Here is a 17,588-nt window from a genome sequence, read left to right on the forward strand (position 1 = left end):
GCCTCTGCCTGCAAGATCACCCACATCACGTCCCTGTCACCTTGGCCCCAGCTGCCTCCCCTAGTGACTCATTACCACTGCCCTCCACTATATCTGTACCATCTCATGTACCCACATAGGGCTTAATCTGTTCTCAGACTCACCAGGACTGAAGGAGTCTGCTGTGAAAAGCAATATTGGTATTTTTAATACCACTTTTCACAACAGACTTACTCTCTAGCAAGTCAAAAAAAAAAAAAAAAAGGAGGGGGACAATCAACCAAAAATAAAAAAAATATAAAAAAAGGACAAGAAGATGCAAACACTTATTTGTTTTATATTCTGTTTAGGTCCAATAAATAATGTACAACTGTATCTTTTTAATATTGAGTCTGCAAAAATAATCCTACCTAAGTAAATCATAATGATTTGTACACCTACTTGTTTTTCCTAAAGTTAATTAAGTATATTAGGAAAAACTGAGAGGAGCCACTAAAAATTTTGTTGTGAGAACCCCTGCATTAGAATATAGGAAATTTGTTTCTATTTAACTTCAATAGAATCTATGCAACTAGTAGTCTTGAAATCTCGGAAAACTCCCACAAAATTTGGATTTAAGATTTTAATTTGACTTGATATATTATTACATGTTATGTTTCTGAATTGACAGGATGTAGCCTAAGCAGGGGTCCTGAGGCTAGGATTGTGACCCTAACATCTCATGAACAGATGCAGACACTATTCAAAGAGGAAATACAGTTAGTTTTCCTCACATCTTTCAAATGTCCTAACTACTAAAGCTATTTAGGACTAAAGTCTGAGTCCTGAAAACACTTATGCACATGAATAGTCCCCTTGATTTCAATGGAACCGCTCATTTCTGTGTTTCTCGAGGATGGGGTCCAACATTCCCTATAATCTTCTCCGTCCCTGTGTGGAATAATTTTATGTGCGTCCAGGCTTGTATGAACGCACACCACCAGCAGAAACAAAAAAACCTAGCTGTGGTCATTCTGCTAATCAGCTGGGTGGCATCGGAATCTCTCGAGTGGCCACACAAATGCACAGTTTACAGGGAACACCGGTCAGATGCTTAATAATCTTAGTTACTGGAAGCATGTTAGCATTACTGCTGGATTTCTGAATTTTCTCCTTCTTATGTTCATACCTTGTCTCATAAATTCCATTTCCCTTTCAGCAATGAAACTGCATAAGGCTCTCGCAGAGGCTAAACGGATTGCACCAGCCTGTGAGGACCTCCCTCCACCAGTCACAGTACAGACCATATCATGTTTTCCAAGTCTATCAAGGAACTGGAATGGGAACATTAATTGCTCTCTGGAAAAATATAAAACACACACAGTATTTAATTTTCATACATTGCAGATTATATATAACTTTGCTAGTTTATGAGAGAGTTAAATGATGACCTGATATGTGTCATCTAAAGAAATGCAGACTTTCCTGTACTATGTTTTCAATATTACGCCCAGATGTGAAAGGACTATTATGCATTTTGATTATGGCATATATAAAGTGTTTTAACTGTAAAGTCAACAAGAGGAATAAAATAAATCTACTGTGGCTTGTTCTATGGAAATGGTTCATAATTTATCTTCTAAAATCTTGTCAGTGTGAGATTAACCGAAATTGTGAGTGCAGTCTGAAATTTTATGTGAAGAATTGTGAAGTACATTGTTTGTACTGTACTGTACTGATACGTGCTGGAATAAGACTGAATGACTACTGCTCTTGGGAATATCGGGAAACATATGTTTCCGGTGTCTATTCCAGTAACACCAAGAGCTTCTGTGAGTTTAGCAGATCCCATAATTCAAGTATCAAATTATCTGTGTGATTATTCTTTGCAACACTTTTCTTAAAAAAAAAAAAAAAAAGGGCAGCTGCCTAAGAGCTCTGGGCCCATACACTAAGTTCTCACAATCATGAGGAAAAACGGAAACAAGAACAAGATGAGAGCAGGAACAAGACAGAGTGTCAGTTTTAGAGAGTTTGAGATCCATACAGAAACATCAAGAAAAATCATCGAATTACAAGACTACTAATCATTTTAGCTGTTTTGATGTACTGAATATTTCAAATGATTTCTCAACACATGATAGTTTCTGTTTAGTTTGTTAATATTAGAACAGATACATGGTGTTCTCACCTATCTTGCATCACTGGAAAATAAAGTAAATAATCCACTCCGTTCACTGTAATTTTCCCATTTCCATTGTCATAAACTACTGCGGTTGCTTGCGAAGTCTTTCTTTTACCTTAAAACAAAGCACCCTTCTGTTACTGAAGGTTCATTATTTTTCAGCGTATCTCCAACAAAAGAAGCCAAATAGATCTTACATTTTCACATAGTAGCGATGACTTTCTTTTTGGAGGGAAATGGTGGGACGGTAAATGTAATCAAGATTCAGCATGTTCCTGCACTGCACAGATTTTGTCCTTTCGTTAATGTTCACAGAAGTAAGAGAAAAAAGGACAAAACCCAACTGTATATCCCATACAGTACAACTCTGAACAGTTTTATTTTAGAAGAGAAGCAACATTTTGAACACTAAAGAGTAACTGAGAAAGATGATTTAAAGTGGTAATGACAAGAGGTACTGAGGCACAATTTGCACTTGTGCACATTCCCTTTCTACCGTCTCATATGAAGCATCACTGCAAGAATGAATATATTTTTGTGAAAAAAATTGAGAATGGTTATTAAAAATGTACAACAAAGTCAGTTTATTAAAAAAAGTTCATATAAGTGTGTATATATAAATCAAGTATAGTAAATATGAACAGCGCTTCTACAATTTGTCCACTTTGGTAAGATTTTTTTCATTAGTTTGTACAAGTCGAACCTCTCTAGTTCAGCACACTCTTGTCCAGCAACATCTGTAATCAGGCATGACTTTAGTTAGCCAGACAACCACTTATTGTGGATGTGGCCAAGTTTCCCATGATACCTTTCTTTTCACAGTCACCAGTCCTAGCATTGTTCTGTGCCGTCATTTAGCTGTAATATACCCCTGTCTTCTAAGAACCCAAGAACTAGTGGAAGAGTTGATCATGCTGCTAGACAATATTGATCTCCCATGGTCCAGCAAATTCTCTTGCTCCTCACCCGTCAGGCTCAGAGGGTGCTGAACCAGATAATTTCAACCCGCATTTCTGAAAACATTAGCTCTGACCTAAATTGTGACTCAAAGTCTCAGTCTAGAAGAAATAGTCTAGTTTACAACTCTCAGCTTCAGCACTGTTAAAAAGGTTGTTTGATAAATGAATTTTGAAACCTGTTAGCCTAGGAAGTAGATCTGTGCTTTTGCATATTTAAAGGGAAAACCAGACAAGAATTATTTTACTTATGAAAGCTGGCTATAATGCTCTTTCCTCAGCAATGCAGAACACTCATGTACTCATCTCACCTATCTGACTTACTATTCTTTTGAAGGCTTGTACATCATCATAGACTATTAGGTAATGGCATTTGTGACATTTTGATAACAAGACATTCATGAAAGAACTTTACCATATCAATTCAAGAATATGAAATAAAGAAATGTATCAACCAACAGAAGACTTTACTAAATGACTGTTAGAGTTACAAAAGAAAACAGTTATGACTTTTGAGTCTCAACTGGAGACCTTTGCCATTTCAACCAAAGAGTAATTTGAAATTATTACCTTCCCCAGTGCTGAAGGCCACTCCTTGCTCATCATATTGAAGGGGCTGAATCATCACCTTTTTTAATTGTAAAGCTAGTTCTTTTCGAAACTTTAGCACATACTCTTCTTCAATGCCACAACATGGCAATGTCACTAGTCTTTCTAGCAGTCGAATACATGTTGAATACTGTAGAGAACAAAAATTCATTAAGAGATGCAGGTGAAATTGCATTTGCTAACACTTTCTATTTTTATATACTTGATCTTTCCCTCTTTGCTTTTATTGATGGTATCTGACAGGATGACACTTTTGCATCCAAACTCTACTTCAAAAACAGAATGCAAATGCATCATTTTCTCTGACTAAAAGACACGTAATCCTTTCTTCAAGCAACAATGAATTTTGAATTCAGAGTATACCCAACCTTTTTCTAATACAGGACTGTTATATGAGAATGTTCATTTCAATTTAAAAATAAAAAAAAAACTTCCACTGGGCCTTGGATTTCAATTTTTTTTTTAAATGAGAACAGAAGAGGAAAACCTTTCCAACATATCAATATGTATGTACAAATGAAAATAATTTTATTTTATTGAACTGCACCTCTTACATTATTATTTTTCCTAATACATACTGGATATATATCTTGATGGATGTTTAAGATGACTTACTTTAATGTTTATGATTTCCTTTAAAACCGAACAATCAAGATATTTAAAAATTCAAGAGATACTTGACTTAAAGGGCAACCTCTTGAAATAAATTATCCTTTGCTCCCGTGTGCTTTTTTCCTAGTTCTTGAACATGTGATTAGAAAGTAAACACCTTAGTATTAACCATTTTGTGCTGAAAGCTGGGATGGCCAGCTACAAAGGCTTAGTTGCAAGAGTTCTGGATAGCCAGTAACAAAGAAAGAAAAGTATGCCACTATGTGTAAGAAAAAAATTTTACACTGTTTCCCTACTTTAGGATATTTTTAAAATAAATTGTAAGAATTCATTCTACCCATGATTTATTTCCAGCATTTCCTGCAGTAGGGTACTTTCTTACAAACAAATTTGCAGTATTAGTAGATGTTTTGATAGAGAGAAATATTATTCTATATTTCAGTCTAATTTGTAATGCAGATTTCTACGGTAGAGTTTTTTGGGAAGAAACATAGCATAACACATATGCACCAAATGCCTTTCAAAAGTTAAAAAAAATCAAATTGTAGAAGCTGTAAACGAGGAGAGCATCTAACCGTTCTCACCTACAGAAGCACATTAAAAAAATCAATTGCTTCCATATTATTTATTACCCTTAATGCAAGCACCGCAGAAAGCTTTGCTACAACAACAAAACAGAAGATAAATGGAGCAGGCAAAAGAGTACAGCTAATATCTAAAGGACTCGATACACGCAAACATTACAATTTGCTTCTAGAAGCTGAGCTTTTGTGCTTTTCTGTATTTATTAACAGGTCAATCCCTAGTACGGTATTTTCTAGCCCTCTGATAATTCATGGAAGTGTGAGGCACAGTAGAAAGGCAAGCTGTGAGGAACACTAACATGCCTGGGTATGTTTGTGAAAGTAGAACAATTCCCTGGGCTTTGGGAAAATAAACAGGAAAATCTATACCAACCATCACAGTATTACAAGAGATACTGAAACTGAGGATGGCTTCTATGGCTAGTGAGAGAGGATCTGTAGTCTGACTCTCTAAGGGACGGTGGAATACATAGCAATGAAGGATGAAGAGGATAAAATACCCAGAATTCTTAGACAAAATGTTGTCAACCCTGTCTTGTGCAGCCCAATTCAGACTTCAAATTCTGGTGGGAAATTAAGGTTCTATTAGTAAAATGTAACTAAAGCTTCAGTGTAGTAATAACATCTGCACTATTCCTCTCCCATGGAAAACAGCTGCAAGTAGTGAGGTCCTAGATACAGAGTTCTTCAAAATCAATTTCAGATGATGCAAGAATATTGCAGATAATGGTCTACCATGTCTACGTCAGAGCAATTTTGCAAAAATTTCCCACAATTTCTACCACCAATTCAACTTCATCAATAATGGTAGCACTAAGAGGCCTATCAACAAGCCCTATTTAATGCTAATGGGATTTTAAACACTGTGTTAAACATACCTTTTCTGAGCAGGGTCATATGACACAACGATGGCACACCTACACAAGGGTTCCTAATGCTGCTAACATTGATGGAAATGGATCATGTCAACTATGGTGGGAAATTTTTGTGGCACGCAAAACAATAAATAAGACTACTCTGGCAGCATTTGAGGCCTGAGATAACATGCCAATATGACAAACGTTTACTTAGAGCGAGCTGGGGTCAAGGCGTTAGAACAGATGACACTTAAAAAAAAATTCAGAAGAACTTACAAAGACACACTTTTTTGGGATCCTAAATGCAGCTGGAGTCTGTATTTTTAAGATACAGGACCCTTAAATTAAAAAGATTAAATTACTCACATCATGATCTGTCAGTTTTTCCACTAACATATCTTCCAATTCCTTCTTCATCAGCCATCTGCTGCCAATCACGTTTCTGTTTAAATTATCACATATATTCTCTTTTTCAATTAGCCATGCAATTAGAGTTATATCACAAAGGACCACACGCTTAGTCAGGCTTGGTTCAGAAACGTATTTTCTACTGTGAAACAGTATGATATTCACTATGTGAATGTGATTTGTAATATTTAATTTATAAAAGCTCATATGAAAGGAATGATAACTACATTTATTAAATTCACTGCATCAACAATTAAGTAAAATTCATAGTTAAGAGTCAATCATTATTACTATTAAAGCTAAAAGCCAATCAGCAATTCCACAATAAGCTAATTTTCTATAGATATATAAAGCAGATGTAAAAAATATGACTTACATGGCTTCAGCAAACAAAATGCACACAAAAAACTAGTAACAAGGCCTTGTCTACGGTACATCTTCCTCTGTTAATCTTTGCTCTTACTGGTGAAACTCTGCAGGTGGCAGCAATGGTGGGAGTGCTCATACAGAAAGAAAACTACAGGTTGTACCTCCCTTGTCCAGCACCCTTGGGACCTAAGTAATCCCAGACAAGAGGATTTGCCAGATAAGGGGAGTTTAGGCCGGCTGCCTGGACTGGGGGCCACCACTCCTACAGGGCTCCTCTAAAGGGCTGTTGGGCTACCCCTGGTTCCAGCAGGAGTCCCCACAGCTGCCAGTGGGGCTCCATGCATCAGCCAGCTCCCAGTCACGGGGCTGCTGGGTTTCCCACAGCTGGGGTACCACAGCTGCTCTCTGGTCCAGTAACATCCATTGTCCTGCAAGATGAAGGAATTTGAACCTGTAGCAGCCACTGGCATTTTAATCACCAAGTCATCTTGACCTATCCTGAGCTAGGTTAGACAACATGACAGTGCTGGACTCTGGCTCAGCAATCCCACTGTCACTACCAATGGAGGAAGTGTACCACTGGTGAAAATGTTAAAGAAAAGAGCCGAGTGTAGAGACACCCTTAAGGTCTGAATTAAGTTAAATCAATAATAGAAAGGACACTTAAAGCACTGTACAAAATACACCCTTTTCATGTTGGTTTGATATGCAAAGCATCCAAATTTAGCTGGTGAAACAGCAGACAGTAATGGAGATGAGATTACAAGGTAACCTAGGGATGAACCTTTAACTCTTTCTTGTTTTTGTCAACTTGTTAGAAACAATATATATCAATTAATATTTTTAGTGGTACAATTAAGAGTCCAATTAAAAATCACTGTTTGGGGCTATACTTTAGCATATACTTAACTTTAGCATCTGTTTAAGTGCTCTCCTGAAGCAGGACCTAAGATGGCCATCTCCCCCACTACCTGACAACATTACTGTTTTCACTGGCAGCTGAAGTCCTGATCCTGCAAAGATTTCATCATGTGCTCTCCTTTATATATGCCTCAATGAAGTTAATGGGATTACTCATATGTAAAGTTGTATGTTCAGGACTGAGGCCTAACCTTGTAATTAAGACTGCAAATTGTCTGTATAACAGCCCCTCATTTTCAGATGCTCAACTTTCTAATTTCTTAATTTTAGACTTAAATTATCACCAATTCTTGTCCCAGTGGAAGAGGTACATATGGGTTTTTGTTTGTTTTTTGAAAACTTGAAGAAAATTCCCCCAACCACTTGGTTTTTAGAGCATGAAGGTAAACCAACTGGGTAAATTTTAGAAGGAATCATGTTACATCAGATTATTTTTCAGTAGCATCCACTATGAACTCCAACTCAAATCTCCCCTTGCCTGCTCAGAAACTAAGGGCATGTCTGCAGAGCAATTTGGAGCTAGCAAGAATGAGCCTCCTGGCCTAAGTGGACAGACTTGAGACAGCTGGGACTCACGTTAGTGCTCTAAAGATAGCTACATCAACAGCACTTTGAAGTTGTATCTTGGAGCCTGAAGCTGCAGCCCAAGCTGCAACTTCAAAATTTTGCACAGCTATTTTTAGAATGTTAGCCTGAGTCTGCCCAGTTGGAAAGGAAGGCTTACTTCTGCAGGATCCAAAATGCTGTTCAGATGTATCATCAACACTCTGCATACCTAGAAAGGTATGATGAATAAACTACATGCCATAGGAAACTTATCATAAAGGAACATGGACTTCAGTCAACCAAGAAACATAGATGATAAAAATTGGTGAACCACTGCTAAAGACAAACAAATGGCTTGTGTTAACCTATCGCTCCCAGTTACCAAAACAGAAAAGCACAGCAAGGTATACGGAAGTGGTTATAATCCAAAACCACAGTGCTAAAGATATGACGGAGAAATGGAACACTACATAATGCTGGTTTGAAGACACAAGACAGGGTTTCCATGAAAGAACTGCAGCCCTATAAAAGCAGTCATTTAACAGGGAGAAAAAGCAGCGCACTATGAGAATATGACACAGATTCCTTGCTCTCTGAATCAATGGAACCTTTATAACCCTACAAGCCATATTTGAATCCTGACTACTCACTTAGTCTATGGAGGAATTATTTAAGAAAAAAAAAAACCCACTGTCAAACACACAACTGAGCTACTACATCCTAACTCCTGGACTCCTCAACAGAAGCAAATTTCACCCAGGTCTCAGGACATTGATAGATTTCAAAAAGATTGACAAACAACCCTGACTGCAGCCACAGAAAGTACTCATTAACACACACAAACATTTATGGTCTTTCAGGATTCTCTGTTGACATTCAATAGAAATGAGTAACCAAGTAACCCATTCAGTAAAATCTCAAGGAAAATGGCACTGAACACAGAAACGTCTACTTTGAAAACCTTTTGTGGAAAACTCAAAGCACTTTCACTCAACAAGAAAATGTAAATATTTCTCTGCACTCCCTTCATGCCTCAGCTGCATGCTAAAAACAGGTAACAAGCTAAAGGAGAGGTGTAGGAATTTGTTTCTATTCTTTTTCTTTCAAAAGGGAAAAGAAGAAAAGGGGTAAGGCAAAGTAAAAATACTAAACTATGCTGGCACTGAGAAGAGAAAGAGGAGGATGTTAACAGTGGAATGGTAAATATAAATACAATAAGGAACTTTGGAAATTCACTGAATGTTGACTCATACTTACAGGGAAATTATGTCCAGAAATGATTGGCCTTATGATTCAAATGGTAAATCTATATTGCCAATTCTTACATATTAATCACAAGACATGGGATTTTGGCACCCGCAGGACAAGCTCTCATGATACCAGACATTCCTCCACTCCTGTGATCTCCAGGGCTAACATTGCAGGTAGCACTTTGTGCGAGAGCTTATGGGGCTGAGAACACACACCTAGCCTTGTCACCGAGCCCTGCCTTCCTGAACGGATTGGCACCCCATTGCAGCATCTCGTAACTTTGAAGCTCATATAAATCTTTACTGAACAATAATTGAAACACTTGATGTACAGTCTGAATGCTCTGTGTTTCATGGATATTCACTGCTTTGAGCTTCCTTTAATAGCCCTTGACACTGATGTTTCAACTACAAATTAACACACACAGTTAGAGAAAATAATGGCTGTACAGGCATCATACAGACCAACCTTTTTTGTTCATGTTTTATGGGGTCTGACTCATGATTTTTGGTCTCCTGAGGTTGGCAATACTTCATTTATTCACAAATTATTTCAAAATTGTTCTCCAAATATCAAATAAAAATGTTTGGAATGAGGATAAATAGGTCTAAGATAATATATTAAAGCAATTTAAGAAAATCAATGCTAATATAAGTGCAAGCCAGCAACTCACATTTGTTTTCTGTTCTCAGCAAGGACGCCTTGGGCACTCAACTGGTCTTGGTATTTTTGAATGTCTAGCAGTTTCCCATATATTTCCTAAAATATACAGAAACATGCATTAAAGATTACTTTAAACAGATGTGTATATTTATTATCAAAACATCCTGAAGAGTACAAGAAGATACGATGATTGTAAAAATGGCTAAAGGATTTAAAAAACAGTTAAAAATACACTGCAGGTTCAAAACGTATACAAGACCACGATCCTTTTCGCTCACTGTTACTCATGGCAGTAGAGTTAAATGTGCAAAACTGTTTGAAAGATTGGTGCTTAAGTCAGTTGCAAAACTATAAAGGATGTGGGCAATGTACATCTATGTAAGTAACACAATTACTGGTTGAACTTTGAACTGCCTTTTTAGAAAATAAAGTATTTACATAGTGCATTACAAAAATAAATAAATAAATATATAAAGTTTATTGCCATGCAACTCTTAATCTTGGCAATCTCATTTATTATGTTTGTACTACAGTACTACTTAAAGAAGCCGCAGCTGAAATCACGGCTTACTTGTGCTTGGGGAAGTGCATAAACAAGTCTGCTTTTCTGAATACTAGTCTGCCAAAAACTCAGCAAGACATCCATACAGTATAGCAAAAACATTTTTCTCACTGGTGCATTTCCAAATATGTATAATAATGTATCTGTTAGAAGTTAAAGTTACTGTATCAGTACACGCAAAAAATGATATTGCAAGGGCATAAGGGTTCAAAACTATTTCAGTTTCAGTATTACTATTAATGTTGAGCTTGGCTGTTTATTGGAATATTCTATGTTTATCTAGAGATTTCCTGCGCAGTTAAAATGAGGGAGAGAGAGTAACTGTTCAGTAAAATTTCCACATAAGCCTTGTTTACATAAGGAAAATTTTGCAGAGAATTCCCATAATTGTTAACACTGGTTCACCTAAAAGAGTAGATAGAGTCAGACTGCCTTCTCCTTTTCTCCTGGAGCAGAGCAGAGTTAAAGCTGTCTGGTTGCCATAACTGCACTTCCATACTTTCAGTTAGGAAACTCAGAGTTTAAGATAATCCTGAGTTTTTAATGTTTGTTTCTTGACAATTGCAAACATCTTGTAATTCTTTTTAAACCCTGAGGTTACTGTTCTACTCTCACTCTCAGCTGTCTTCTCCAAGAATCTAGATTTCTGATGGCACTCAGTTACCCTCACGTGTAGCATTTATGCCAGAAAGAAATATCAATTGCTTTGAGTTACAGCAGCAACTTAATCCAAAGTAAAATAAGTGAAAACTTTGAGCAACAATTAACACATATTGAAAATGCTATAAGTAGCGATACTACTATTAAGTACTTCCAAGTTGCAGAGAACATGCTTACATTAACAAGTACTGAGAACAAAAGCCTTATGGATGAATACTGTGTACTCATAGGTGCTAATAAAAATTTCATCATTAAGAGTCCTAGCTACCTGCAGAATCAGCAGTCTTCCTGTACTAAAGAAGAGACACTATTGTAATGCAATTCCTGTGGATTGGCAAGGATTACATTTTATATACCATTTTACTAGAAATACAAAACACGGGCTACATCTACATTAGCCAAGTTCTTTTGACAGGTTTTTTGAAAGAAGGGGTCTCTTTCAAAAGATCCCACGGGGAGTTTACACACACAAAGTGTTCTTTTGAAAGTAAACTGAAAGGATGCGGCACTCCTTTTGAAATCACACTTCCTTTCTCATTTCAGGAAGAGCACTTTCTTTCGAAAGCTTTAGAAAGAAAACATGTAGATGCTCCACAGAGCCCTTCTTTCGAAAGAGCAGTCCTCAAGGCACCCGATATTTTGATCCCTGGCCCATTCTTTTGAAAGAGAGGAGGATGTGTGAATATTCTCTTTCGAAAGCAGATCACTCTTTTGATCCACTTTTTTGTGTATGGACACACTCTTTTGAAAGAAGTTCTTTTGGAAGAGATCTTGTGGAAGGGCTTCTTTCGAGAGATCTCTATAGCGTAGATGTAGCCGGGAAAGCCTAGGAGGCATTTTTAGTAATAAATACTGTATGCATTCCCAATTATTAAAATATGCAATATTATAATTTGAGATAAACAAAGATGTCGATGAAACATTTATATGCCAGTTAACACTTAAAGAACCTCCTTCAGCTATAAGCACCTATCATGATTTTAAACTTTTTTATATACATAAATGTACATTCTCAGTAGGGTTGCAATAAAAATATATACTTAAAAGTATCAGACTAAGTTAACTATAGGTTTATTGATTTTGTAGAGTAGCTTTTACCCACAGCACTTAAACGGTTATGGGATCAATTTAAAAGAATCTGTGTGAGGGCTGGTGAAGTGGTTTGTAACAATGTAACATACAAAGTAAATACACTGGAACACCTAGCCACATGTATGGAACCCCTGAAGTAAAAAACATGCACAGCTTCACAAACAGCACAGACCAGGCTGAACTGGAGCGGTAAGCCTTCCGGTACCTTTTTTTTTTTTATTTTGGATACACAAAATGAAAATCAAGTATGATTAAACCCGAGTACAATTTTCTCCCAATTTGTGGCATCTGTGTGCATCTACTTCCGCGTTTTAACACCTGATACATTAAGACACAGTAAATACTAGTCAAAATATCTGTAAGACTGATGTGATGTAGTGGCAGTTTCCAATACCTTGTGAGATACCTTGGTTTGATAACTTGTTCTGGCCTCTCACTTTGTAGACTAGTAAGGTATGGCAAGTGTGACTCAGACTATGTCTAGACTGCAGAAGTTTTGTCCATGTGTGGATGGGCCAAATGTTGGAAAAGCTTCTCCTGACAGAACTGTCAGCAGGAGATCTTTTGCTGAGTTTCTGGCAGACTAGACATAGCCTCAGAGTGCAAGCATCTCATGTCACTCTGAAGCAACTCCAGCTGTTCAATTAGGATCAGGGTTGATGGATTACAAAAGGCAGTCACCCCTCAAAAACAAAAACAGAAAGAGTAGGGTTAGATGATGCGATGTTTATCTGAGAATATACAGAAAAATTTTGCAGTTCTGGGGGAGAGGTGTCAGGTAGAAGCAAAAAAGAAACACTGGGGTTCTTCTAGACTAAATATTATATTTTCTTGATAGTAGGTCAGCACTGGAAATTAAAAAAAAAAAATCCATGGAACCAAGTCTCAGACCTTGGGTCAACTGACTCAGGCTATATCTAAATTAGAGTGATCTGTCAAAAGAAGTTTTTAAATGACAAAACTTCTGTCGACACATCACAGCCAAACTGCCAAGCGCTCGCTCTGCCGATCCCCTCTGTTGATAGGGTGGCCAGACTGCCCAGCCACTCTCTCAACAAAAGGGCCACTTGGAACCACAGAAGACAGCACCCTTAAAGGGCCTCCTCTCAGAAATGCACGCCCTGCCCATGCTGGGGCATACCTACTTCCTCGTAGGAACAGCACAGCTGCTAGAGCAGGGCTCTGACTATTCATGGGAAACGCAGCTCTTTCCAGGGAGCCATGCTGCCAGAGTAGCCCTCAGGCTTGCGCTGGCCCTGCACAGAGATGCATGAGCACCTCTTGCACCTCCTGACAGCCATCCTCCTCTTCCTCACAGAGGAGGAGCCCGATACGACTTCAAGGAGCTCACCCTCGCTGCAGGATGGTTACACCTGTCCCCTCACTCCCCCGGGGAGAGGTAGAGGGGGGCACAGGCAGACCTGGAGGCACCACACCAGTTCTGACTGGTGGGACCAGCTGGTCATGGGGCAGTGGGACAACTAGCAGTGGCTCCAGAACTTCCGCATGCGGAAGGCTACCTTTCTGGAGCTCTGTGCCTTGCTCGCCCCTGCAATCCAGAGACAGGACACCAGGCTGCAGCCCACCATCCCCATGGTGACTACAAACTAGCTCTCCCTGTGGAAACTCGCCACACCCAACAGCTACCACTTGGTGAAAAAATCAGTTTCCTGTGGAGAAGTCCACAGTCAAGGCCCTCCTCATGGGGGTAAGGCATTCTTGGGCTGCAGTCTTGCACCAGGAGAGAGAGGTGTCCCAACAAAGAGGGAACTCGGGAAGCCAGGCCAGGCGTGGGAACGACGGGAAGCCCCCTCTCCAAGGGACCATGACATCGCACCTTCGCACAGCCTTGCTAATGGAGGGGCAGCCTCACAGAGGGGCTCCGGAGACCTTGAAGGGGGCTGGGGACCCAACCCACCCTAGGGCCCAGGGACTCCCTTCTTCTGTCCCTGATGCGTGTTTGGTCCCTTCCCTCTGCAGGTCAACACCATCCTGCTGCGGAGGGTCATCTGCACTTGGGATGTGGATGCAGCGTTAGCCAGTTTTGCTGCCCTGGGGTTCCCAAATGGCATCTGGGCTATTGATGAGACCCACATCCCAAACCATGGCTGAAGCACAGTGTGGCCAAGGATACCTCTCCATGGTGCTGCAGGCCCCGGTGAACCACTGTGGCCAGTTCACAGATATTTATCTCAGCTGGCTGGGCCAGACATATGACGCCCATGTGTTCCGCAACTCCGGCCTGTGCTGGAGGATTGAGGTGGGCATATTCATCCCCTGCCGTGAGCTGGCGGTTGGGGACGTGCAGATGCCACTGTGCATCGTGAGGGACGTGGCCTACCCACTCATGTCATAGCCTATGAAGCCTTACACTGCCCAGCTGGGCCCAAGCCGGAAGCACTTTAATGCCCACCTCAACCAGGCCAGGATGGAGGCCGAGCGCTCCTCTGACCTTCTCAAGACACGCTTCAGGTGCCTGCTCACCCGCCTGGATGTGGGGGAGCACAACATGCCCCAAGCTGCGGCCATGTTTTGGGCCCTGCACAACACAGTGGAGGGGAAGGGGGAGCCCCTTCTCCCAGGGTGGTGATGGCGGCCACTGACTGCCAATATGAGCAGCCAGATGCAGCTGTGCTCTTCCAGGCCCATTAAGATGGGGTGCAGCTCCAGGAGGCCCTGAGGGAGAGCTTCTCCCGTGGCCCCCAGCAACCCACCCGACGGAACCACAGCAGGGGTCCTTGGGCCCACAGCCCTACCACATCCCCACCATGACCCCCTCACTTAGCCTCCTCCCCACTCTCCTACCCCTGCCCAGTAAAGAGGGACGCGGGTGTGGTGCTGAAGTAACTGTTTTACTGAACCAAAGAAAAAAAACAGTGCAAAAGAAACGGTGCAATAAAAAAACTATTTAAAACCAGTGCAATGAACTATGTACAGTGTGGGGTGTCTGGGAACAAGAGTTGTGGGGGGCCTCAAAACATGGGGAGGGGTATAGTTGGCCATAAATCTGAGGAATATATGTGACGTATGTATTCAGGGCCCCCCGTTGGGGCTGGGGTGGGGCTGGACCAGGTGGAAGTACAGAGGTGGTGGGGCTGCACTAGGGCCTGAGGAGCAGGGGTAAGCGGGCATGGCCCTCAGCCACTGCAGGAGTTCCAGGATGCCTACGGAAGGGCTGGTGAGGGCAGGGTGTGGGGTGGCAGTTGGGCTATCATGTTCCAGCAGATTCCGGTAGTGGCATCAAAATGTGACATGAGTTCGTCCCAGACCTGTAACCACCACTCCTTGCTGTCCTGCACTCGTCACTCCATGATCTCAATCATCCTCCAGAGGGCAGCACTGTGGTTCCTCTGGAGGATTCCTCCAGCTGCAGGCTCGCCCTGGTGCTAGACAGGGGGTAGCCCAGTCCTTGGACAGCAGAGGTGCAGCTGTAAGAAAGCCAAGGAGAAGAGCTGGTGAGTCATTCATGCAACGCAGCCCAAGGCCCTAACCCCCTCTGTGAGCAGCAACCAAAACTCCCTGGGCCAAAGGATGGCAATACCCTGGGATCAGAGCCATGCGTGGCTGGCACAATGGGCCCTGTCAGGCAAGGACTCTGTGTTGCCTCTGGGACTGGGCGGCCTGCAGCATCCCTCCTGTCCCCCACTTGACGAGCTAGTGGCCAAGGGGCATGTCCGGCCACAGAGGGCTGTTCTCATGGGGAGTGGGTGAGCTGGGAGCAGCCTGGCCTGCCCCAGTGTGCCACCCCCCACCCCCCGCACCTCACAGTGCTATCCGTGGAAGCTGGTGCTACCTCTCACCCACAGGCCATGCGCACACTCTAAATTCCTCAGTGTGTCTGAGGTCAGGGTGCCGCCTTTGTGGGTAGCCTGCTTCCAGCTGTGGCAGTGGCTGGCTGCCCAACCCCACCCCCTGGTCCAATCCCTGCACCTGGGGCTCATCCAGCCTACCATGAGGCTGGCCGCAGGCTGGCACCCATGCCCAGAGGCTGTCTGCTGGGCCTGGGTGGTGCACACTACTTGCACATGGTACCACATGGTGGGACTGCAGCACGAGGTCCCACCCGAGCAATGCTTGCAGAACCTCCCATCTGCACCCGCCTCCCATGCCCTGGGGTGCAAGACTCACAGGGTACTCACCAGACGGACCCTCACCTCGCTCTGAAGTCACCCAGGAAGTTGCCTTGGCCGATCAGGGTGCTGCTGGCCTCTGAGGTGGTGTCTGCCTCCAGCTCTGGTGGGGGTTGGGCTAGGAAGCCTGCTCCTCCTCCCGCTGGGGCTGCAGCTGAGGTGGAGGGCCTCAAGCGCCATGTCCGTGCTGCAACTCAGTGGGAATGTGTTTCCCACCCCCACCCCAGGATGTCATGAAGTTCTTGGTAATAGGGACAGGTGGCAGGTCTTGCCCCAGAGCATCGGGGCGGGGGGTGGGGGGTCATCCCAGGCCTGGATGCAGCCCCGGTGAAGCTCCTTCACCTTCACCTAGATCTGGTCCATGGATCGGGGAGGGGGTGGGGGGGGGGGGGGCGCCGTTCCACGAGGGTGGCAACCATCCAGGCGCAGATTGGGGTCTTGTGCCACTTGGCCTTCTGGTCTTGGAGGGTGTCCTCTTCCCCCCCACATGTCCAAGAGAACCTGGACCTTGGCCCTGCTCCAGGAGGGGACCCTCCTTCTTGGTGCCCCGGGGTGGCTCCGAGGACCCCTCCAGCTGGTCCCTTGAGGTCCTGGGTTAGGGTGTCACCAGGTGCCTGCTGCTTGGCCATCTGCGAGGCTCTCAGCTCTGGTGTGGCTGAGAGGGCATGGGAGGACTGCAGCTTGCAGCCCTACTGCTTCCACACACTTAGCTTCCTGCCACAGGGTTTCCAAGGCTCCCTGTGGCTTTAAGAGGGGCTGAAAGGAGGAAGCATAGAACACTGATTGCTGTGGACAGGGTGTCACCCAGGGCACCTGCATGACACCCTGGAGGCATTTTCTGTCAACGGAGGGCCCTTCAGAACATCTAAACCTGCCTTTTGTCAAGAGATCTCGGTCAACAAGCCCCTCTGTTCCCCTCTTCTAGGTTCCAGAGCCCAACCTGCAGCCTGAGTGGGAATATCTACACTGCTCTTGCCTCACAGTCTGAGTCCCAAGAACTAAGTCAACTGACCTGGGCTCTTCAGCTCAAAATGGTTGGGTTTTCTTTACATTGTAGACACGCTTTATAAGGCTTGTCCCAATACCGAAAAATAGATGACATGAAGTGGGATCCTATGAGTGGCCTAAGACGTCTAGAGACAGAATGAGTTAAGCTGCGAATGAACAAGAGATTTTTGGCAATTGAGATGTTTGACCTAGAGAGCGCTTTGCAATTAGGAGAAGA

General features: G+C 42.5%; 1 protein-coding gene across 1 annotated transcript in view; it reads right to left on the reverse strand.

The window, feature by feature from the left end:
* MRPS9 (mitochondrial ribosomal protein S9) overlaps nt 1-17,588 on the reverse strand; it is a 54,864-nt gene that overhangs the window by 3,983 nt on the left and 33,293 nt on the right. Inside the window, exons 6-10 of the mRNA XM_074991304.1 lie at nt 9,930-10,015; nt 6,128-6,203; nt 3,670-3,838; nt 2,150-2,258; nt 1,148-1,317 (exon numbers count right to left, since the gene is read on the reverse strand). Of these exons, the coding sequence (XP_074847405.1) occupies nt 1,148-1,317; nt 2,150-2,258; nt 3,670-3,838; nt 6,128-6,203; nt 9,930-10,015 (610 nt within the window). The remainder of the gene's footprint in view (nt 1-1,147; nt 1,318-2,149; nt 2,259-3,669; nt 3,839-6,127; nt 6,204-9,929; nt 10,016-17,588) is intronic.

The sequence above is a fragment of the Carettochelys insculpta genome, chromosome 1, assembly GCF_033958435.1.
Source record: "Carettochelys insculpta isolate YL-2023 chromosome 1, ASM3395843v1, whole genome shotgun sequence".
Lineage (NCBI taxonomy): Eukaryota > Metazoa > Chordata > Testudines > Carettochelyidae > Carettochelys > Carettochelys insculpta.